The following is a 24,722-nucleotide window of genomic DNA, read 5'->3' on the forward strand; positions in this document are numbered from 1 at the left end:
TGTGACCCCATACTCTCATACACAAGGAGTCTGTGACCCCATACTCTCATACACAAGGAGTTTGGTACAACATACTCGCATACACAAGGAGTCTGTGACCCCATACTCTCATACACAAGGAGTTTGGGACCCCATAGTCTCATACACAAGGAGTTTGGGACCCCATAGTCTCATACACAAGGAGTTTGGGACCCCATAGTCTCATACACAAGGAGTTTGGGACCCCATAGTCTCATACACAAGGAGTTTGGGACCCCATAGTCTCATACACAAGGAGTTTGGGACCCCATGCTCTCATACACAAGGAGTTTGGGACCCCATGCTCTCATACACAAGGACTGTGGAAATGTGCACTGACTCTCACTCTCATGTGGGCTCAGCATTGTAGAACACTGTGTAATCTAAATAACTTTTTATGTCCATCTTGTGAGAAGATTGGTTTTAATAAATGTGCTTTTTATATTCTTATATCAGTTTTGGCCATAGGCCTTGGGTGTTCCTTATTGATAAGAGGGTGTGCTTGTAGAGCCCCAAAAGAGTCTACAGACAAGCTTGGATATTTATGGGACATTTATCGCTACATTCCAGTTCATTGTATCACATATAAAATGTCTGAATTTTTCTATTAATAAAATTGAAGTGTGAAATGTAAAGCCTCAAAAGGGTTGTTGCAGTTATTAAGTCTACTGTATAACAGTCTACAATGAAGTATTATTTTTATTAATATTATTAGAAATATTTCACAATTTTTACCACTTGAGTGCCCTCCAGTTTTATTTGAAATAAATAAATAAATATGTATTTACAGTGTTTCTGTATGTAAATATAAAAAATCAACTTATGATTCTAACTTCTAATCTCCTGCGTGGCCTTCTGTTTCGTTAAGCCTAGTTATGTAGTGCATTATTTCGCACATCTCTAGGTAAGTCTGCCATTCACCAATAAGCTTGCTATTCCGCTGTTTCATCTGGCTGAATACCTACCTTCCCTTCAGCACTGCTCTTTCCATTACTTCCAGTGTACCTATATCTACCATTTGCTTAACAACCATAAGTACTTATGTACACTGCTTGAGTATTGCTGGCCAAACCCTGGAACCACAACCTACTGACCCACAAATGTCACAAGTGTCTGCTTGGACATCATACGTTACCTTCAGTGGCAAGACAGTGGCTGCCTCATGTCCACATACAAATAGAAGCCAATGGGTTTGGGCATCTCTTCATTTTGGTGCTGCTTTAGTTTAAATGGAAGATTTAATATTTTGATTTCTAGGTGAGGCTTCCAGTGCCTTGTTACCAGGGCCTAGCACCATCTCCTAGAAATTTGGTGCCAAGTCTCAGGTAAGCAGCCTAGAAGTGTTGCTTAGAACATTTTAGGGCCAGCTGAGAGGTCCTCTGGTGTTTCTGCTTTCCTTTCCTTGTACTTGAGGAGAATCAGATTTTACACCATGAGGATATCTATTCAGCCATTACCTGTAATTGTATAGAATCTGCTTGATAAATGCTACCGTACCTCAGAGCTGATTGGTTGCTTTGGCCATCTTATATTTTTGTGAGGCCAAAATATGCTTAGCCAAAGTTATATTTCCTTTCTTTATCCAGAAATCTAGGTGGTTCCATTAGTTGGGTCAATTGGGATTTTTTGAACACTATCTACTCTCATCTTACCTTCCTACTCTACTATCGTACCTGTCCACCTGACCCTGTACCCCCATAAATCACTCAATCTTCCAGTGCTAATCCTAGCCTTTACTAAATTCTGTAATCTCTCTCCACTGGCACTGATTACTCCTATTTTGAAAACACAAATTTTGACCCCAACTTTTTCTTCAATGAGGCCCATCTCTCCGCTCTGATATACCTCAAGTTTTTTGAGAGACTGACCTATACTAGCCTCAAAAGTTTTCTTTCCTCATACAACCTGTTGACGCCTCGTGTTCCCTACCCTACACAGAAACTGCACAAAGGTGGTTGATGATTTGATCACTGCTAATCTAAAGGTCCTTACTCGTTGACCATTCTCTCCTTATAGAAACGTTACCTTCCCTAGGTCTTCAGGACACTCAGATGACTACTCTAAACCATAATTTCCATGTAACTGAAGAAAGAGTCCCCACAAAGCATTCTTTCCCTTTTCTAATCTAGCTGTACCAATAATGTTCTGTAGATTGTAAACTTGTGAGCAGGACCCTCTTAACTATTTGTCTTATTTGTCTGTTAATACCCAGTGTCATTGTATTACTGTGTTTGGTCCAATTGTAAAACTGTATGTAATGTAATGTGCTGGTGCGTTATAAATACAGCAGGTTAATAAATAAATAATCTTTGATGTAGACAATGAAATGTGGTATTTAAGTGAATAGTTATCTTACTATGGGGGGATTCAATTGTTAGCGCTGGCAACTGTCTCCTGCGTGCCCGACGGAGCTATTCAATTGTTGCTCCTGTTGGGTGTGACCAGCTGGCGGCATCGGCATTTCAGCTCGCACACCTGGGGGTGGTGAGCTGGATTGTGCAAAAAGTGATCTGCTTGGGGGCCCAAACGCCACTTTTCATGATCGCGCCCATTAGTTTAGTCGGGCTTAGAGCTTTACGTGGCTAAACCCAACACTGATGGGTGTGATAAAGAGCATCAATTGAATATCACCCCTGCTATCTCTTATCACTTTAGATGGGAGATCGGGCAGCAATATGGATTTTTCCCCTTTTTTAAGTTGTGTAGTGTAAAAAGCATTTATAATGAGAATATGGTTCAAAATCAATAATTTTGCAGCAACCAATTTGATACTATTTGTCATTTTCATAATGCAGTGTAAAAAATAAAAGTAAAACTACCATTTTAACATTAATTAACAGGCTATGTACAGTATTACTGAGCTAAAAAAGATACATAAAATAAATGGAGTATTTTTTACTCCATTTATTAGGCGTTTCCTTAGCAGCCATATTAGGAAGATAAAGAGCAGATCCAGTGTGACTGACAGTGTGGGAGTTTTGCTTTCAGGAAAGCACTGTGTGGATGGATGGATTGATTGATTGATTGATTGATTGATTGATTGATTGAATGATGTAGGAATAGTTATCTCATTAGCTTATATCTGCAAGTCTCATATTTTTTTAGCTGTATCAAATTCCATGTAGACACTGTCCTAAAGATATTTGGAAAACGGAAGGGGAGGTAATAATTTTTAATAGTGCTATAGTGCAATGGGGGTCATTCCGAGTTGATCGCACGGTAGCAGTTTTTTTGCAGCCGTGCTATCAGATAGTCGCTGCCAATGGGGGAGTGTACTTTAGCTTAGCAAGGGTACAAACGCTTATGCAGGGGAGCTCTGCACAAACTGTTTGTGCAGTTTCTGAGTAGCTCTGAACTTACTCAGTCACTGCAATCACTCCTGCCTGTCTGGTGCCAGAATTGACGTCAGACACCTGCAAACGCCGTGACACGCCTGCGTTTGCCTCACCACTCCCAGAAAACGGTCAGTTGCCTCCCAGTTACGCCTACGTGCTGTCAATCTTCTAGCGTTCATCGCTGCAAACACTACCATCGTAGCTGCCGTCACTGCCTGGTGACGGCCTGCGCATTGGCGGCCGCGCGCATGGGCAGTTTGGAACCGTTCACATGGCTGCGATAGAAAAGCAGCGGGCGAACGGGTCGGAATGACCCCCAATAACAGGACAATGAATCAGTGGACAATGTTATATTGGCGTATTTAAATTGGGGCTTTTCTCATACGTCCTAGAGGATGCTGGGGATGCTTCAAGAACCATGGGGTATAGACGGGATCCGCAGGAGCACTTTAAGACTTTAAAAGGGGTGTGAACTGGCTCCTCCCTCTATGCCCCTCCTCCAGACTCCAGTTAGATTCTGTGCCCAGTGAGACTGGATGCACACTGAGGAGCTCTACTGAGTTTCTCAGAAAAAAGACTTTGTTAGGTTTGTTATTTTCAGGGAGACCTGCTGGCAACAGGCTCCCTGCATCGTGGATACTGAGGGGAGAGAAGCAGACCTACTTCTCTGAGTTCAAAGGCTCTGCTTCTTAGGCTACTGGACACCATTAACTCCAGAGGGTCCGATCACTTGGTGCGCCTAGCTGCTCGTTCCCGGAGCCGCGCCGTCACCCCCCTTGCAGAGCCAGAAGACAGAAGCCGGGTGAGTAAAAGAAGATCAGAAGACTTCAGTGACGGCAGAAGACGGCTTTTGAGGTGCCGCGCAGTGGCCGCGCTGCGCGCCATGCTACCACCTACAGAACGGCACTAAGGGTGCAGGGGGGCGCCCTGGGCAGCATAAATCCTCAAAAATACGACTGGCAGAAGTGTATAAAGTGCCTGGGCATTAATTACAGACCCCCGCCAGTATAAATATCCAAAATTAAGCGGGACTGAAGCACGCCATTAAGGGGGCATGGCTTAGCCCTCACAGCTCTGATCAGCGCCATTTTCTCTTCACAGAAGCTGCAGAGACACTGAGCCTGACCTCCCACACTGCTGTACAAGAAACAGGGTGCAAAACGGGGGGGGGGGGGGGGGGGGGGCACAAGAGATTTGGTGCTAATTATTTGATTGTAAAAGCGCTAACAGGTCTGGGCAGTAGTTTACCCGCTTCAGAACCGGGATAGGCGCTGGGTTGTGAGCTGGCAGAACTCCCTCTGTGTTTCTCTAACAGGCTTTGTTGTGGTTCTGTCTCCTATAGCCCCAGTGTGGTTGTGGGTGTCGGTACGTGTGTGTCGACATGTCTGAGGCTGAGTGCTCTACCCAGGAGGAGGCTGGAGTGGGGACAGAAAAGGCTGTGGGAGTGACCGTGTCGGCACCGCCGACGGCTGATTGGGTAAATATGTTGAGTGTTTTGAATGCAAATGTGGCTCGGTTGACTAAGAGAGTAGATAAATCTGAGTCTAAGAACGAGACATGGAAGAAATCCATAAAAGATGCATTGTCACATGCTCAGACCCCTTCGGGGTCACAGAAACGTGCATTTACCCAGATAACAGATACGGATACCAACACGGACTCTGATTCCAGTGTCGACTATAGTGATGCCAGATTGAATCCTAAACTGGCTAAGAGCATTCAGTACATGATTGTGGCAATAAAAGAAGTGTTGCATATAACGGAGGACCCTGCTGTTCCTGATACTAGGGTCTGTATGTATAAAGGAAAGAAACCTGAGGTAAAGTTTCCTCCCTCTCATGAACAGAACGCTCTTTTTGAAAAGGCTTGGGAAAATGCTGACAAGAAGGTACAGGTTCCCAAAAGAATTCCAGTGGCATATCAGTTTCCTTTTGGGGACAGGGAAAAGTGTGAGTCAACCCCCACGGTGGACAAAGCTCTATCACGTCTATCCAAAAAGGTGGTGCTTCCGTCTCCTGACACGGCAGCCCTAAAGGATCCTGCGGATCGTAAGCAGTAAAATACACTAAAATCCATTTATGTCATTACGGGTTCGCTACTCAGGCCTGCCGTTGCTTCGGCATGGGTGATTAGCGCTATTGAAAAGTGGGTAGATAACTTGTCATCTGAGATAGATACCCTAGACAGGGATACCGTGCTTTTGACTCTGGGTCAAATCAGGGACGCTGCAGCATATTTAAAAAAAGCTGTAAGGGATATTGGCCTTTTGGGATCAAGGACCAATGCCATGGCAGTCTCAGCTAGGAGATCATTGTGGATTCATCAATGGAATGTTGATGCTGACTCTAAGAAGGCGATGGAGTCTTTACCGTTTAACGATAGTGTCTTATTTGGTGACGGCCTCACTGACCTGATATCTACGGCTACCGCGGGTAAGCCGTCATTTTTACCGTATGTTCCTGCACAACAGAAGAAAACGCCCCACTATCAGATGCAGTCCTTTCGGCCCAATAAATTCAAAAAAGGACGAGGGTCCTCTTTCCTTGCTGCGAGAGGAAGAGGAAAAAGGTCACAGGCTGTGGCAAGTTGCCAAGAACAGAAGTCCTCTCCGGCTTCTACCAAATCCACCGCATGACGCTGGGGCTCCTCTGCGGGAGTCCGCACTGGTGGGGGCACGTCTCAAACTCTTCAGTCAGGTCTGGGTACACTCGGATCTGGATCCTTGGATATTAGAAATAGTAACTCAAGGGTACAAATTAGAGTTTCAAGACGTGCCCCCTCACCGATTTTTCAAATCGGCCTTGCCAGCTTCTCATCTAGAAAGGGAGGTAGTATGCGCTGCAATACTAAAGCTGTGTCAAAATCAAGTCATTGTCACAGTTCCCACGTCACAACAGGGGGAGGGTTTTTATTCGAGTCTGTTCGTGCTCCCGAAGCCGGATGGCTCAGTCAGACCGATTTTGAACCTAAAATCCCTCAATTTCTTTCTGAAAAAATTCAAATTCAAGATGGAATCTCTCCGAGCAGTGTTCTCCAGTCTGGAGGAGGGGGATTTTATGGTGTCTGTCGACATAAAGGATGCTTACTTGCACGTTCCCATATATCCTCCACATCAGGCATATCTGAGATTTGCTGTTCAGGATTGTCATTACCAATTTCAGTTGTTGCCGTTTGGTCTGTCCACAGCACCACGGATTTTCACCAAGGTTATGGCGGAAATGATGATTCTCCTATGCAAGCAGGGAATTACAATTATCCTGTACTTGGACGATCTCCTCATAAAGGCGAGATCCAAGGAGAAATTGAGGAAAAATGTTGCGCTCTCAATGACGATCTGCAAAAACATGGTTGGCTCCTAAACTTGCCAAAATCACAATTGGTTCCGACGACACGGCTGTCGTTTCTGAGTATGATTCTGGATACAGAATTACAGAGAGTTTTCCTTCCAGTGGAAAAGGCTCTGGAGTTACAGAACATGGTAAAACAGATTCTGAAACCACCAAAGGTGTCAGTTCTTCAATGCACTCGGTTGCTGGGGAAGATGGTGGCGGCCTACGAGGCCATTCCGTATGGCAGGTTCCATGCCAGGGTGTTTCAGTGGGACCTGTTGGACAAGTGGTCCGGGTCTCACCTGGACATGCAACGGAAAATAATCTTATCTTCCAGGACCAGGATCTCCCTTCTGTGGTGGCTGCACAGATCTCACCTTCTGGAGGGACGCAGGTTCGGGATTCAGGATTGGATCCTGGTGACCACAGATGCAAGTCTCCGAGGCTGGGGGGCAGTCACACAGGGGAGAAGCTTTCAGGGAAAATGGTCAAGCCAGGAAGCTAGTCTACACATAAACATTCTGGAATTAAGGGCCATTTACTACGGCATTATGCAAGCGGAACATCTTCTTCGTGGTCTGCCCGTCTTGATTCAGTCAGACAACATAACGGCAGTGGCGTACATAAACCGCCAGGGCGTAACAAAGAGCAGAGCGGCGATGGCAGAATCCACGAATGTTCTTCGCTGGGCGGAAAGACATGCAAGCGCTCTTTCAGCAGTCTTCATTCCAGGAGTGGACAACTGGGAAGCAGACTTCCTCAGCAGACACGATCTCCATCCAGGAGAGTGGGGTCTTCATCAAGAGGTCTTTCCAGAAGTGACAAGTCGTTGGGGAATTCCTCAAATAGACATGATGGCGTCCCGCCTCAACAAGAAACTTCAGAGATATTGTTCCAGGTCGAGGGCCTCAAGCAATGGCGGTGGACGCCCTAGTGACACCGTGGGTGTTTCCGTCGGTCTATGTGTTCCCTCCACTTCCACTCATTCCAAAGGTGATAAAGATTATAAGAAGAACAAGGGTTCAGACGATACTCATTGTTCCAGACTGGCCAAAGAGGGCCTGGTATCCATATCTTCAGGAGTTACTCATAGAAGATCCCTGGCCTCTTCCTCTACAGGAGGACCTGTTACAACAAGGTCCGTGCATGTATCAAGACTTACCGCGGCTGCGTTTGACGGCATGGCGGTTGAACACCAAATCCTAGCCAGAAAGGGTATTCCCAGTGAAGTCATTCCCACTCTTCTTCAGGCTAGAAAGGAAGTAACGGCAAAGCATTACCACCGTATTTGGAGAAAATGTGTCTTGGTGTGAATCCAAGAAAGCTCCTACGGAAGAATTTCAGCTGGGGCATTTGCTCCATTTTTTTGCAAGCAGGTGTGGATGTGGGCCTAATTTTAGGCTCTATTAAAGTACAAATTTCGGCCTCATCAATTTTCTTTCAGAAAGAATTGGCCTCCCTTCCAGAAGTTCAGACCTTCGTGAAAGGCGTGCTGCACATCCAACCTCCATTTGTGCCTCCTGTGGCACCGTGGGATCTTAATGTGGTATTGCAGTTCCTGCAATCTCATTGGTTTGAACCTTTACTTAAGGTTGAGTTAAAATTCCTTACTTGGAAAGTAGTCATGTTGTTGGCCTTGGCATCCGCAACGGGGGTATCTGAATTGGCGGCTTGGGCCAGTATTTACTAAAAATCCGAGTTTTGACGATTTGTGTTTTTTTTTTATAAGTCCCAATCCGGGAATTCACTAAGCAGAAAACTCGGCAGTGTCTGGTCTATTTGTAATGGTTTGATTGGCAAAGTTCTGAAATACGAATGAATAGACCATCGGTCAAATGCGGCTGTTATTTCATACAATACGGGTATTCACTATTCATTCGTATTTGGGTGTTAGTCTCTGAGTGCTCAAGTGCGGGTCTATTTTTTTTCCGATTCGTTAAAAAAAGCAGGAAAAAAATAGACCTGCTTTTTCCAGTCGAGTTTGGATAACCATGTACGGATCAGTGAGATCTGTGCATGGTTATCTATGGGAAAGGGTGTGTTTAGTGTCAAAAGTGAAAAAAAAAATTGCGTGGGGTCCCCCCTCCTAAGCACAACCAGCCTCGGGTTCTTTGAGCCGGTCCTGGTTGACAAAATATGGGGGGGAAAATGACAGGGGTTCCCCCGTATTTCATCAACCAGCACTGGGCTCTGCACCTGGTCCTGGTTCCAAAAATACGGGGGACAAAAAGCGTAGGGGTCCCCCGTATTTTTAAAACCAGCACCGGGCTCCACTAGCCAGGTACATAATGCCACAGCCGGGGGACACTTTTATAGTGGTCCCTGCGGCCCTGGCATTACATACCCAACTAGTCACCCCTGGCCGGGGTACCCTGGAGGAGTGGGAACCCCTTAAATCAAGGGGTCCCCCCCTCCAGCCACCCAAGGGCCAGGGGTGAAGCCCGAGGCTGTCCCCCCCCACCAAGGGCGGCGGATGGGGGGCTGATAGCCAAGTGTAAAAAATGTGAATATTGTTTTTAGTAGCAGTACTACAAGTCCCAGCAAGCCTCCCCCGCAAGCTGGTACTTGGAGAACCACAAGTACCAGCATGCGGTGGAAAACCTGGGCCGCTGGTACCTGTAGTACTACTACTAAAAAAAATACCCCCAAAAAAACAGGACACACACACCGTGAAAGTATAAGTTTATTACATACATGCACACCGCCATACATACAAACTTACCTATGTTCCCACGAGGCTCAGTCCTCTTCTCCATGTAGAATCCTTGGGGGACCTGTGAAAAAAATTATACTCACATAATCCACTGTAGATTCTGTCCTTTGTATAATCCACGTACTTGGCAAAACAAAAAAACGGAAACCCGACCACGCACTGAAAGGGGTCCCATGTTTACACATGGGACCCCTTTCCCCGACTGCCAGGACCCCCCCTGACTCCTGTCAAAGAGGGTCCCTTCAGCCAATCAGGGAGCGCCACGTCGTGGCACTCTCCTGATTGGCTGTTTGCTCCTGTAGTGTCTGTGAGGCAGCACACGGCAGAGATACAATGTAGCGCCTATGCGCTCCATTGTATCCAATGGTGGGAACTTTGTGGTCAGCGGTTGACCGAAAGTAACCTCACCGCTGACCGCAAAGTTCCCACCATTGGATACAATGGAGCACATAGGCGCTACATTGTATCTCTGCCGTGTGCTGCCTCACAGACACTACAGGAGCACACAGCCAATCAGGAGAGTGCCACGACGTGGCGCTCCCTGATTGGCTGAAGGGACCCTCTTTGACAGGAGTCAGGGGGGGCCCTGGCAGTCGGGGAAAGGGGTCCCATGTGTAAACATGGGACCCCTTTCAGTGCGTGGTCGGGTTTCCGTTTTTTTGTTTTGCCAAGTACGTGGATTATACAAAGGACAGAATCTACACTGGATTATGTGAGTATAATTTTTTTCACAGGTCCCCCAAGGATTCTACATGGAGAAGAGGACTGAGCCTAGTGGGAACATAGGTAAGTATGTATGTATGTATGGAGGTGTGCATGTATGTAATAAACTTATACTTTCACGGTGTGTGTGTCCTGTTTTTTTGGGGGTATTTTTTTAGTAGTAGTACTACAGGTACCAGCGGCCCAGGTTTTCCACCACATGCTGGTACTTGTGGTTCTCCAAGTACCAGCTTGCGGGGGAGGCTTGCTGGGACTTGTAGTACTGCTACTAAAAACAATATTCACATTTTTTACACTTGGCTATCAGCCCCCCATCCGCCGTTCTTGGATGGGGGGGACAGCCTCGGGCTTCACCCCTGGCCCTTGGGTGGCTGGAGGGGGGGGACGACCCCTTGATTTAAGGAGTTCCCACTCCTCCAGGGTACCCCGGCCAGGGGTGACTAGTTGGGTATGTAATGCCAGGGCCGCAGGGACCACTATAAAAGTGTCCCCCGGCTGTGGTACCCAAAGTAGGACTGCAGCAAAGAAGGCTAATAAGATATTAGCATGCATAAAACGGGGTATTGATGCTAGGGACGAGAGTATTATACTCCCGTTATATAAATCACTAGTGAGGCCACACCTTGAATACTGTGTACAATTCTGGGCACCGTACTACAAAAAGGATATCCTGGAGCTTGAAAAGGTACAGAGGAGGGCGACCAAACTAATTAAGGACATGGAGACGATGGAATACAAGGAAAGGCTTGAAAGACTAGGCATGTTTACATTGGAAAAGCGGAGACTAAGAGGGGATATGATCAACATCTACAAATATATAAGGGGACAATACACAGAGCTTGCGCGGGACCTGTTTTTGGTTAGATCAACACAGAGGACTCGTGGACACTCGCTCAGGTTAGAGGAGAGGAGATTCCGCACAATATGGCGTAAAGGCTTTTTCACGGTAAGGACAATACGTGTTTGGAATTCCCTGCCCGAGGGAGTTGTAATGGCGGAATCTGTCAACACCTTTAAGAATGGGTTAGATAAATTCCTATTGGATAAGGATATCCAGGGTTATGGTGCATAGTCATGCATTATAGTTACTATAAATAGGGATAAAATGCAATGGCTGACAGCAGCATCAGTCAGAAATTTTAGTCAAATCATCATGCATAGGACACCACAAATAGGTTGAACTCGATGGACAATTGTCTTTTTTCAACCTCAGATACTATGTTACTATGTTACTATGTTACCTGGCTAGTGGAGCCCGGTGCTGGTTTTAAAAATATGGGGGATCCCTACGCTTTTTGTCCCCCGTATTTTTGGAACCAGGACCAGGCGCAGAGCCCGGTGCTGGTTGATGAAATATGGGGGAACCCCTGTCATTTCCCCCCCCATATTTTGTCAACCAGGACCGGCTCAAAGAGCCCGAGGTTGGTTGTGCTTAGGAGGGGGGACCCCACGCTTTTTTTTTCAGAATTTTAAAGACTTTAAACACCTTTTTAAGGTACACAATGAAGCCCTGCACGGATCTCACAGATCCGGCCGGGATTCCTTGTGTTTTGTCAGGCAGTGTTTTACTCATCACTCCCGTAAAACACTGCCTGACATTACGAATCACATCGACATCGGAAAATACGAATTGTGAAAAGTCGGCAGCTTAGTGAATGACCGTATCAGGATTCAAAAAGTTGCAGTAAAATGCACCCGATACCATTCGAGATCAAACACCCTTCAAAATGGCAAAAACACGAATCTTTGTAAATATACCCCTTTGTCTCACAAAAGCCCCTATTTAATCTTCCATGCTGATAGAGCAGAGTTGAGGACTCGTCAGCAATTTCTGCCAAAAGTGGTTTCATAATTTCACGTAAACCAGCCTATTGTGGTGCCAGTGGCTACTGGCGCATTGGCGGAATTGAAGTCTCTCGATGTGGTCAGAGCTTTGAAAATTTATGTTGCCAGAACGGCGCAGATTAGGAAAACAGAGGCTCGGTTTGTCCTGTGGGCTCCCAACAAGATTGGGGCTCCTGCTTCTAAGCAGACTATTGCGCGCTGGATCTGTAATACGATTCAGCAGGCTCATTCAACGGCAGGATTGCCGTTACCGAAATCGGTGAAAGCCCATTCTACCAGAAAGGTGAGCTCATCCTGGGCGGCTGCCCGAGGGGTCTCGGCATTGCAGCTTTGCCGAGCTGCTACTTGGTCGCGTTCAAACACCTTTGCGAAGTTTTACAAGTTTGATACCCAGGCTGAGGAGGACCTCTTGTTTGGTCAATCGGTGCTGCAGAGTCATCCGCACTCTCCCGCCTGTTCTAGAGCTTTGGTATAAACCCCATGGTTCTTGAAGCATCCCCAGCATCCTCTAGGACGTATGAGAAAATAGGATTTTAATACCTACCAGTAAATCCTTTTCTCTTAGTCCGTAGAGGATGCTGGGCGCCCGTCCCAGTGCGGGCTGTATCTGCAGTTTGGTTATGGTTACACTCATGTTGAGTTAAGTTCAGTTTGTCTTTGGCTGATGTTGGTCATGCCGTTGCATGCATTGTTGTTGAATGCCATGTTGTACGGCGTGTTTGAGGTGTGAGCTGGTACGTATCTCACCTTAGTTTTAAAAATTAAATAAATCCTTTTCCTCGAAATGTCCATCTCCCTGGGCACAGTTCCTATAACTGGAGTCTGGAGGAGGGGCATAGAGGGAGGAGCCAGTTCACACCCCTTTTAAAGTCTTAAAGTGCCCATGTCTCCTGCGGATCCCGTCTATACCCCATGGTTCTTGAAGCATCCCCAGCATCCTCTACGGACTAAGAGAAAAGGATTTACCGGTAGGTATTAAAATTCTATATTTTCCAAAATATATCACTTGCATAAACAATTTAATGTATGAAAATAGCCCTATAGATTGAAAGGATGGCACTCATTATACCGGCTGTTGGGATCCCGGCGTTCTGCATACTGGCACCGGGATCCAGTCCGCCGGTATACCGACAACTTTTCTCCCTCCCCACAACACCCCTGGAGGGAGAATAAATACGCCACCGTGCCCGCAGCGCAGCGAGCCCACAAGGAGCTCTTTTGCGCTCACCCTGCTACAGCCATTCCGGCTGTCGGAATCCTGGCGCTGATATGCTGGGCGCTGGTATCCCGACAGCCGTCAATTCGTAGTACTCCCAATTAAAATGTAGCAAATTGAAACTTATTGTGTTTGGCTCCCATCAAGGAGCAATGAAGAGGGCACATCATTCTTGAACACCATGGAAGAGTAAGGAGATTTTGCAATACAATGGGCGGTATCCAATTACCCAAGATGAAACATTGGGAGCGAAAAAGAGGATTTTTTTGCGAATTGTTCCACTGTTTTACAGATCTTTTTTTCATGGGGTATTCAATTAGATCTTCCGTAATAAAATACATATTTGTGCGAAAACACACAAGTTTAGTGATACCTGTGTGTTTTCAGCGCTGCATCAACGAAAAGCCAGCGCTTATTGGGTTTTTGCTTCGCCTGCCTGAGGCAGATGAAACAAAATCCCTGATTAAGCGTCAACTTGTGCTGGCTTATCAGGCCTAATAGTATAGCCCGTGGCGATGCAATCACCCACGGTGAATGACTCCCGATATATTATTCCAAGGCTTGAAGACAACACATGATAATTTTGGGACTCTTGGAGGACATTTTAAGTTTTTAAGGTAAAATATACCGATCTTGCTCTGTTTCAATGTATATTTGTTGTGAATGCAACATGTTTTAATTGTGGTAATTTTAAATGGTAGCACCTAAGGCGTTTTCGTTATATATTTGTTTTGGAATTTCTATATGGTGGTTGGGTTCCACCAGAATCCATCTGGGCTGCTAAAACCAAGGGTACCAGTGCATTTTCCTTCCTATTTTAAAATACATACAGGAGAGTGTTTTAAGGGCGGTACACGCGTACAGATGTGTGCCAGAGATGTGTGATCTAGCTCAGCACTCTGTGCGATGTGTGCTGAGCGAGGGGGAAAAAAAACAAAAAACGCTCACTTCACCCATCGGTGAAGTGAGCGGTCTGACTAGATTTGGTCTGCATGCAGGCCAATCTAGAGTCAGCGATGCCCCGCGCATCGCTATCACTATGGGGCATACACACGGAGCGATGTGTGCTTAATTTCTAAGCAATCTAGTTAGATTGCTTAGAGTTTAAGCATACCTTGCTACGTGTCTAGCCCCCTTTGCAGTGAGGGTTTGTTGATTTTAAATGAAAACCGAAAACAAATACAGTATGTTTCTTTTTTCTTTGTGTATTTTTAATTTTTTTTATGTTAAAAAGCAACACGTTTTTTGTATTATTGAAAAGCAGGACTATCATATCTTCACCTGTGATTTATATCCCTACATACTCTTATGTCTCTGTCTTCATGCTATTTCTTCATATAGGTCCCACCAATTTCTCAAGGATTCTGGGAAACCATTTAGTACCATGGGGTATAGACGGGTCTATACGTGCCTTGGGCACTTTAAGAATTTTATAGTGTGCGCTGGCTCCTCCCTCTATGCCCCTCCTACCAGACTCAGTTTAGAAAATGTGCCCGGAGGAGCCGATCACGTTGCTGGAAGCTCCTGAAGGGTTTTCTACATTTATTTTATCTGTTTGTTATTTTTCTGGCAGGACTGGATGGCACTGCTTCGTGGGACTTAGGGGAAGAACGGGCCAACCTCTTGAAGGGTTAAAGGTCCCGTTCCCTGCTGACAGGACACTAGCTCCTGTGGGAACTATTCGCAAGCCCCACCACGGTGAGCGTACATTTCCACAGCACGCCGCCACCCCTAACAGAGTCAGAAGATAGTGGTGAGTACTAAGCCGGCGTCCCAGTTAGTGGATGCACTGCTTCTGAGGGAGCGAACTGAGTCTAAGTACATTACGGTTGTACACAGTACCCAGACTAGCATAACAGACTTAAAAGGCGACTGACTCCATTTTAAGCACTAAAATTACCTCAGCCAGTATTATAAAGCGGGAAGACTGTGCGCCCTTGAAGGGGTGGGGCTTCACTATGAGCAGATCCAGCAGCTCACCAGCGCCATTTTTCCTCTGCAGTGGACACAGATGCTGACAGGGACGCGCAGCTCCTCCAGAGAGACTCCTGATTACCTCAGCGGTACCAGGGGGTCATAGCAGGGGGAAAGCGCTTACTAGTGTACTAAGTCCCCAATCTGGGTACTTAGTCTGCCACCCGGCTAAGCTTGGCATTAGCAGTAAGGGCGCTGCATGCTGGCTCCAGGCTATCTCTGTGTCTCTCTTGAAGGGCTCTTTGTGGGTTAATTGTGCATTTAACCTTTTCCTGTGTGTGTTGTCACTGTCACAGTATGTCAGAGTGTGTATCATGTAAGGCACAGTGTTCCTCTTTACCAGGGGGTTCACTGCAGTGTACTCTGTACAGTGTCCCTTCCCAGGCTAGCGGGGCAGAGCCAGCTTGGCTGGATTCCATTAGGGGAATGATTTCCAATATTTCTACTAAATTGTCCCGCAATGAGAAAGAGACGCAGTACTTAAGACAATCGATGACTGAGTTTATGAACAGAGACTCGGTACCCAAACCAGTGTCTCAGTCCCCTACCATTTGTTCGCAAAAACGTCCTTTGGCCCATATCCTGCAGTCTGACTCTGATGATGAGGGGTCAGACATGGAGGAGGGGAAGGTGGACTCAGAGATTGGGGAGGCTACTCTGTCACAATAGAGGCTCTCATAGAAGCTATCAAAGAAGTTCTACATATCCCTGATAAGGTAGCAGAGGAGACTGAAGAATCTTATTTTAATATAAAAAAGAAATCCACTTTTCCTGTGTCAAAGGAACTAAATACCCTGTTTGAAGAACCGTGGGTTAATCCCGATAGGAAATTTCAAATCCCTAAAAGGTATATAGGTATATCATCTTTTCCCTTTCCTCCTGAGGATAGGAAGAAATGGGAAAATCCACCGATAGTGGATGCATCAGTATCGAGGCTGTCACGGAAAATTGTATTGTCTGTTCCGGGTGCAGCCTCCCTAAAAGACACAGCTGATCGTAGAATTGAGAATACACTCAAATATTTGTATACAGCTGCTGGGGTGGCCCAGAGAACCACTATAGCATGTGGGTGGATTACTAAGGCCATCACCAAATGGTCGGGTAACCTAATTGAGGGGTTAGGTACCTTGCCTCGGGGGAGATTATTTTACTCCTGCAACATATACAGGACTCTGCGAATTTTATGGTGGAAGCCATAAAAGAAATAGGATTGCTTAATGCACCCACCACTGCTATGGCAGTGTCAGCACGCAGAGGCTTATGGCTATGCCAGTGGACTGCCGACGCGGACTCCAGGAAAGGTGTGGAAGGCCTACCTTTCACAGGGGAGGCCTCATTTGGAGATGAACTAGACAAATGGATCTCCAAAGCTACTTGCGGGTAAGTCCATGTATCTTCCTTCTGCAGCTCCCTCAGCCAGGAAGGCCTACTCAGGACCTAATCTACAGTTCTTTCGGACTGCCAAGTTTAAGGGAAAAACCAGAGGTTCTTCTACAGCTACCAGAGGTGCTAGAGGTAAACCACGAAAACCCAGCAACTGCCAGTTCACAGGAGCAGAGCTCAAGCTCTGTTCCTCAAAGCCTTCAGCATGACGGAGGACTGGCAGGTGGGAGCCCGACTAAAATTTTTCAGTCACATCTGGACAACATCATGCCAGGATCCCTGGGTCATAGATCTTATTTCCCAGGGCTACAGACTGGAATTTCAGGAGCTCCCACCTCACAGATTCTTCAAATCAGGCTTACCAGTTTCACAGGAAGCAAGTATAACCTTACAGGACGCCATTCAAAAACTAGTACAGACTCAGGTCATTGTTCCAGTTCCACCTCATCTGCAAAACAAGGGATATTATTCCAACTTGTTTGTAGTACCTAAACCGAACGGTTCGGTGAGACCAATTTTGAACCTCAAGTCATTGAACCCGTACTTACGAGTGTTCAAATTCAAGGTGGAGTCTCTGAGAGCGGTGATCTCCGGTCTGGAGCAGGGAGAATTCCTAGTGCCTCTAGATATCAAGGATGCATACCTTCACATTGCGATCTGGCTGCCTCATTAGGCTTATCTACGGGTTGCACTGCAGGACTGCCACTACCAGTTCCAGGCCCTGCCATTTGGTCTCTCCACGGCACCGAGAGTGTTCACCAAGGTGATGGCAGAGATGATGTTTCTACTCCGCAAACAGGGAGTGAACATAATTCCGTACCTGGACAATCTTCTGATAAAAGCACCGTCCAGGGAGCAGTTGTTGGACAGCATTGGCCTCTCAACCAAACTACTCCTGGAACATGGGTGGATTCTGAACTTTCCAAAATCTCACCTGGAACCGACGCAGAGACTCTCCTTCCTGGGAATGATTCTGGACACAGAGTCTCAGAGAGTTTTCCTTCCCTTGGAGAAGGCTATAGAAATCCAATCGATGGTTCGGGTTGTCCTGAAGCCAACCCGGATCTCAGTGCATTTGTGCATTCGCCTTCTTGGGAAAATGGTGGCCTCTTACGATACGCTTCAGTATGGAAGGATTCACGCGAGGCCCTTCCAGCTGGATCTGTTGGACAAATGGTCCGGATCGCATCTTCACATGCACCAGAGGATCTGTCTGTCGCCAAAAGCCAGAATCTCCCTTCTGTCGTGGCTACAGACTTCTCACCTCATCGAGGGACAGAGGTTACAGGTTCAGAATTGGATTCTGCTCACCACAGATGCAAGCCTCAGAAGTTGGGGAGCAGTCACCCAGGGGGTGCAGTTTCAAGGAAGATGGTCAAGTCAGGAAGTAGTCCTTCCAATAAACATCTTGGAACTCAGGGCAATCTACAACACCCTTCTGCAGGTCTCATCTCTACTTCGGAATCAGGCCATTCAGGTCCAGTCGGACAATGTAACGACGGTAACGTACATAAACCTACAGGGTGGAACGAAAAGCAGAGCAGCAATGTCAGAGGTGTCAGGAATTCTCCTCTGGGCGGATAAACACGCTGTGGCGTTGTCGTCCGTCTTCATTCCGAGAGTAGACAACTGGGAAGCAAACTTCCTCAGCAGACACGACCAGCACCCGGGGGAGTGGGGCCTCCACCCGAAGGTGTTCCGGTGGTTGTCACGTCGGTGGGGATATCCACAGAGCAACATGATGCCCTCACGACTCAACAAGAATCTCAAGCAGTATTGTTCCAGGTCGAGAGACCCACAAGCAGTGGCGGTAGACGCTCTGACAACTCCGTGGGTCTACCAACTGGTGTACGTGTTTCCTCCACTTCCTCTGATCCCAAGAATTCTAAAAAGAATAAAAAGTGAAAAGGTTCAAGCAATCCTCATTGCTCCGGACTGGCCTCCAAGGGCCTGGTACGCGGATCTTCTCGAGATGCTGATAGAAGATCCGTGGCCTCAACCTCTTCGTGAGGATCTTCTGCAACAGGGTCCATTTGTCTATCAAGACTTACCGTGGCTATGTTTAATGGCATGGAAGTTGAACGGCTGATTCTAGCCAGGAGAGAAATTCCTGACAAGGTCATCCTGACTATGATCCAAGCCAGGAACGGGGTAACGTCTAAACATTACCACCGTATATGGAAGAAGTATGTCTATTGGTGTGAGAGCAGACAATATTCCGAGGTGGAAGACCATCACACTGTTGGCCTTGGCCTCAGCAAGACGTGTGTCGGAGCTAGGGGCGTTGTCTCACAAGAGTCCCTACTTAATTTTCCATGAGGACAGAGCTGAACTCGGGACTCGTCAGCAGTTTCTTCCTAAGGTGGTGTCCGCTTTTCACATCAACCAACCTATTGTGATTCCGGCTGTGACGGACACCTCTGCTACTTCAAAGTCTTTTTGGATGTTGTGAGGACTTTCAAGGTGTATGTAAAGAGAACATCTAGTCACAGCAAATCTGACTCGCTGTTCGTTCTCTATGATCCCAATAAAATTGGGTGTCCTGCTTCAAAGCAGTCTATTGCACGCTGGATCAGGATCACTAACCAGCATGCTTATTCCACGACAGGATTGCCTGTTCCAAAATCTGTACAAGCCCACTCTACTTGGTCGGTGTGTCTTCTTGGGCTGCTGCCTGGGGTGTCTTGGCTTTACAGCTCTGCAAAGCAGCTACTTGGTCAGGTTCGAACACGTTTGCAAAGTTTTACAAGTTCAATACTTTGGCTCTGAGGACCTTCAGTTTGGTCAATCAGTTCTGCAGGAACCTCAGCACCCTCCCACCCAGTTTGGGAGCTTTGGTACTTCCCCATGGTACTAAATGGATTCCCAGTATCCTCTAGGACGTAAGAGAAAATAGGATTTTAATTACCTACCGGTAAATCTTTTTCTCGTAGTCCGTAGAGGATACTGGGCGCCCGCCCGGTGCTTCGTTTTTTCCTGCTCTGTTACTTGGTTAAGTATTCTTGTTTGTTCAGCTGTTGCTGTTCATGTTTCAGGTTTGGTTAGCATGGCTTTCCTATTGTTCTGTGTGCTGGTTCGTAATCTCACCACTTTCCTTTTCTATCCTTCTCTCAAATTATGTCCGTCTCCTCGGGCACAGTTTCCTAGACTAGAGTCTGGTAGGAGGGGCATAGAGGGAGGAGCCAGCACACACTATCAAATTCTTAAAGTGCCCTAGGCTCCTAGTGGACTTGTCTATACCCCATGGTACTAAATGGATTCCCAGTATCCTCTATGGCCTACGAGAAAAGGATTTACCAGTAGGTAATTAAAATCCTATTTTCTGTTGACAGCACCAAACTCTCCAAGTCCGCAGCATTAACGTCAATCTTGTCGCATCCTCCTTTGCAATATTTCTACAATCAAACCCTTGATGTCACCAATACTCTCATCCATGCACTTGTCATGTCCTCACTAGACTATTGCAATCTCCTCCTCTCTGGCCTTCATCTCCCCCCTGCAATCTATCATGAACTGCTCACCCTCACTTGTACAGTGCTCAGTCACTCCACTCTCTCCTACATCTCGCATATACTTTCTGCCACCAGTCCTTACTGCTCCTCCACTGACTTCTGCCTCCCCTCTGATCTAATGACCTCCTCTCACTTCTACATCCCAGTCTTCTCCCATACTGCCCATCAGCAATGGATTACTCTTTCTCACAGCCTCCATATCTTTAAACGAGCCCTCAAGCCTTGCTGCTTCTTCCTACAGAAGTATTAGCTCTCACAATGTTCCCCTCAGTACGTCTCACCCTATTCACCTTCCTGGTTACTCCTGATTACTCCCTTCCCTCTCGCCCTCACAGGCAGTGCCCTTCGTGCTCTCCTCGTAGCACTACACTGGTCACTAGTGCGCAATTCTTCACATCTCCATTTCTCCCACCAGTGACTGATCCGGTCTGCCTGCTCATGTATGGGCATATTTACTGATTATCAGGTTTAGAATTATTATTTCTTCTCACCACTATTCACGGCAATAAGAAATCAACATTCACTTTAATATACTAAAAATCACATACAGGGGCCATCCCTGTGATGTGTAAAGAAACAAAAAGATCACAAAAGCAATTATTTCACTTGTACCTTGGGAGCTGGGGCCGGCCTGCTGTCCACGTCTGTGCAGCAGCCATTGCTTAGGAGAGCCCCAGAGGAACCCTCTCCCAGAAATGAATGCAAAATATAGCCCTCAGGCTACAATTGGATAATGCATTCCAGAGCTTGGTAAATCTGACCGCTTCCCAGCCCCCATAGAAAGCTATGGGGCCTGCAGCTGCTGTCTGAAATGGAGGGACCACAGCAAATATCAGAGATACTTAAAACGGGTGTTTGCAGGGAATATCCAGCAATATCCAGTAAAGTGCGGTGAGGTCTATGGCTGGTGAGGTCTATGGCTAGTATCAGCCAGATTTACACATATATGATGTGGTGATTTATTTAACTATAACAATGATTAGAATAATACAGAGATGATATTTATAAGTTTTATATATCTTTGTATTATTCTAATCATTTTTATAGACAAAACTCTGGAGTATACTTTGGAGGCCCATTGTCTCTCTATTCTACCCTCTTCTAGTCTGCACCTTCCCCCTCCCAGTCTTTGCAGTTATCATTGTGATGTGATGTCATTTTACCCTATGTACTGTATGTATTCTATACTTATTCTATATTTATGTACAGTGATTATTCTTATCTCTGTACAGCACTGGTAAGTTGATAATTAGCTGATAATAATAAATAATTTTAATATGTAAATTTGGAAAACTTTAAACGTTAAATACATTTGTAGTGGTCCTTTTATTTTATTTATTTATTTTGTACATATAATAAAAATCTTCTCTGTGTAGTGTTCTAGACCATTTTGTTATTTCAGTAGGATCTATAATATTTACAGTGTCCCAACTGTCTGGATATTTTTGATCAAATTTAAAATTTTCCCTCTTTGTTTTGTTTTCTGGAAAATTTGGACTTTCTGTATAATTCCACATTACTTTATTTGGGTTCATTGGTTTTGTTAAATTAAATCTAGCCAATTATGGTGATGTGGATCTGTGCCACCAGTCCTTGCATTAAGATTATTCTGTTTGTACTACTGATGAGTATACAGTAGTGTTGTTATCTATAATGTACTGTAATATGTACAAATAATAACACAGTAACATTTTCCTGTGCAGGACACTTCAGTTGGGAAAAATATCTAAAGGAGACTGGATCTCAGCCGGCCCCGCCTCACTGTTTCAGACAGGTGAGTTTGTGATCAGAAGATCAATTTCCTGGTTATACTGTAATTAGGATCTAAATGAGAGAACATATTATGCAGCGTAGTTTAGAAAATCTTTTACTAGTATTTTTGACACGTCTTTCACTGGGCCATGAGAATGCAAAATGCATGAGAAAGGTGATCTGTATGGACACATGTAGCTGCTGTACCCAATGCTGCCTTCTATTTTTCCTCTGAGTCCTCTCACTTCCCATCTTTTCCTCATCTCTTTCTGTCCCCCTCTCTATTTAGTCTGTCACTCTAGTTTCTCTCTATCCCTTCCAGTCTTTAGTTGTCTATCTCTCCCCTCCCCCCTCTCTTACTTGTCTCTCTTTCTCCTGTCTCTCACATGTCCTTCTCTTTTCTCTCTCCCCCTCTTTTCACACATCCATCTCCTCCTCCTCTTCCCACTGTGAGTACTGCTGACAGGTTCAGGTTGCATGGAGAGGTAGGAAAGGGGCCACTACTTATCCTTTATCAGAATTTTCTGATCCAGGAGTATAATGGCCCTCATTCCGAGTTGATCGCTCGCTAGCTGCTTTTAGCAGCAGTGCAAACGCTAGGCCGCCGCCCTCTGGGAGTGTATTTTGGCTTAGCAGAATTGCGAACGAAAGATTAGCAGAATTGCTACTAAATAATTTGCAGCAGTTTCTGAGTAGCTCCAGACTTACTCCTAGTTTGCGACCAGCTCAGTCTGTTTAGTTCCTGGTTTGACGTCACAAACACGCCCTGCGTTTGGACAGCCACTCCCCCGTTTCTCCAGCCACTCCTGCGTTTTTACCTGGCACGCCTGCGTTTTCTTGCACACTCCCTGAAAACGCTCAGTTACCACCCAGAAACACCCACTTCCTGTCAATCACACTACGATCGCTCCAGCGATGAAAAAACGTCGGTCGGCCTTGTGTAAATCTACTAAGTTTGTAAGTCTTACTAAGACAGGGGTCTCCGGGTTATGTCGCGTCTAGAGAACAAAGCGGTCGCAGAGCGGACCGCTAATAAGATTGACAGGAAGAAGACGGACCTGGGCATCTCCACAGCGTTGGCAACCGTTTTCGGGGAGTGGATTGGAAAACGCAGGCGTGTCCAGAACAACGGAGGGCGGATGTATGACGTCAGAAGCAGCTTCAGCATCGCAGGGATCATCGCACAGGGTAAGTAGGTATAGGGCTGGTCAAGTTCTGCTTGAAAATTTTTAAGCTTAGCAGGGCTGCACAAGTGATCGCAGCCCTGCTAAGCTAAAATACACTCCCCCATAGGCGTGGACTATTGATCGCAGCAGCAGCTAAAAGTTGCTGGCTGCGATCAAGTCGAAATGACCACCTATGTGTAAATATGTTTCAATAAGCATACAAATGGAGCAGAATTTGCAAAACTTGAAAATAAAAAGATGGTGTTGCTGTTCTTCAACATATGTTTATGTGTGTAGCGCACAAATAAAAAAAAATATATATATGTGGATATGTTTTGTTTAACTAAAAAATGTTGGTTGTTTAAAAAAAAAATGTTAGGAAGCTAAATGTCGTTCAGCAGATACTACTAAGCAAAATGCTTGTAAAGGTTATTTTACATTTGCTTCTATCAAATAGTGTGGTTGTCAAACCTCGATTGTTAGTAAGTGTAAACACATATTGGTTAGTAACATATATTTTCACAATCAACATGTGTTACAGAGTTAAACAATACCTTACATGTTTCTAAGTTCCAATACGTCTGAATGAAGTGATTTGTGGTCTGAGGTTTGAGCTTCTTCAGGTGGGTGTAATGAAGCAATGATTGCAGTATACATGCAGTCTACAAGTGAGGTCAGCTTGTGCAATTTTTATGGTAGACCTGTAGTCACTCAGAGGCTGCACATCAGAAATGTGCGATCTGTTGCAAAAATTGCGAATCCACCGACCATCAGCATACGCCCACAATACGCCCCTGATTGTAGTTTTTGCGAGTCCAGTCCTTTAGTACGCCCCCTACACGCCTACTTTTCGAAGTGCATACGCAGTTTTTGCTAAGTCATCGTTTTTTTTCTTCAGTTTTTGCTATTTAAGTTGCAGAATTTGCGTTTTTACACTTTCTCTGACGTCCTAGTGGATGCTGGGAACTCCGTAAGGACCATGGGGAATAGCGGCTCCGCAGGAGACTGGGCACAAAAAGAAAGCTTTAGGACTACCTGGTGTGCACTGGCTCCTCCCCCATGACCCTCCCCCAAGCCCCAGTTAGATTTTTGTGCCCGACCGAGCAGGGTGCAATCTAGGGGGCTCTCCTGAGCTTCTTAGATAAAAGTTAGTTTTAGGTTTTTTATTTTCAGTGAGACCTGCTGGCAACAGGCTCACTGCATCGAGGGACTAAGGGGAGAAGAAGCGAACCTGCCTGCTTGCAGCCAGCTTGGGCTTCTTAGGCTACTGGACACCATTAGCTCCAGAGGGATCGAACACAGGCCCAGCCTCGGAGTCCGGTCCCAGAGCCGCGCCGCCGGCCCCCTTACAGAGCCAGAAGCAAGAAGAGGTCCGGAAAATCGGCGGCAGAAGACATCAGTCTTCATCAAGGTAGCGCACAGCACTGCAGCTGTGCGCCATTGCTCCTCATGCACACCTCACACTGCGGTCACTGATGGGTGCAGGGCGCTGGGGGGGGGGGGGCGCCCTGAGCAGCAATATTAACACCTTGGCTGTCAAAAATACATCACATATAACCCCCAGGGCTATATGGATGTACATTAACCCCTGCCAGAATCCATAAAAATGCGGGAGAAAAGTCCGCGAAAAAGGGGCGGAGCTATCTCCTCAGCACACTGGCGCCATTTTTCCCTCACAGCTCCGTTGGAGGAAAGCTCCCTGGCTCTCCCCTGCAGTTAATACACTACGGAAAGGGTTAAAAAGAGAGGGGGGGCA

General features: G+C 46.1%; 1 protein-coding gene across 4 annotated transcripts in view; it reads left to right on the plus strand.

The window, feature by feature from the left end:
- SCMH1 (Scm polycomb group protein homolog 1) overlaps nucleotides 1-24,722 on the plus strand; it is a 157,763-nt gene that overhangs the window by 69,433 nt on the left and 63,608 nt on the right. For 3 of the 4 annotated variants that reach the window (XM_063954624.1, XM_063954620.1, XM_063954625.1), the window contains one exon: nucleotides 21,752-21,822. In XM_063954624.1, coding sequence (XP_063810694.1) covers nucleotides 21,752-21,822 — 71 coding nt within the window. Of the gene's footprint in view, nucleotides 1-21,749; nucleotides 21,823-24,722 lie in introns of those variants that run through there. The other variant, XM_063954626.1, reaches the window with a different exon arrangement.

This window comes from Pseudophryne corroboree, chromosome 2, assembly GCF_028390025.1.
Source record: "Pseudophryne corroboree isolate aPseCor3 chromosome 2, aPseCor3.hap2, whole genome shotgun sequence".
In the NCBI taxonomy this organism is placed as follows: Eukaryota; Metazoa; Chordata; class Amphibia; order Anura; family Myobatrachidae; genus Pseudophryne; species Pseudophryne corroboree.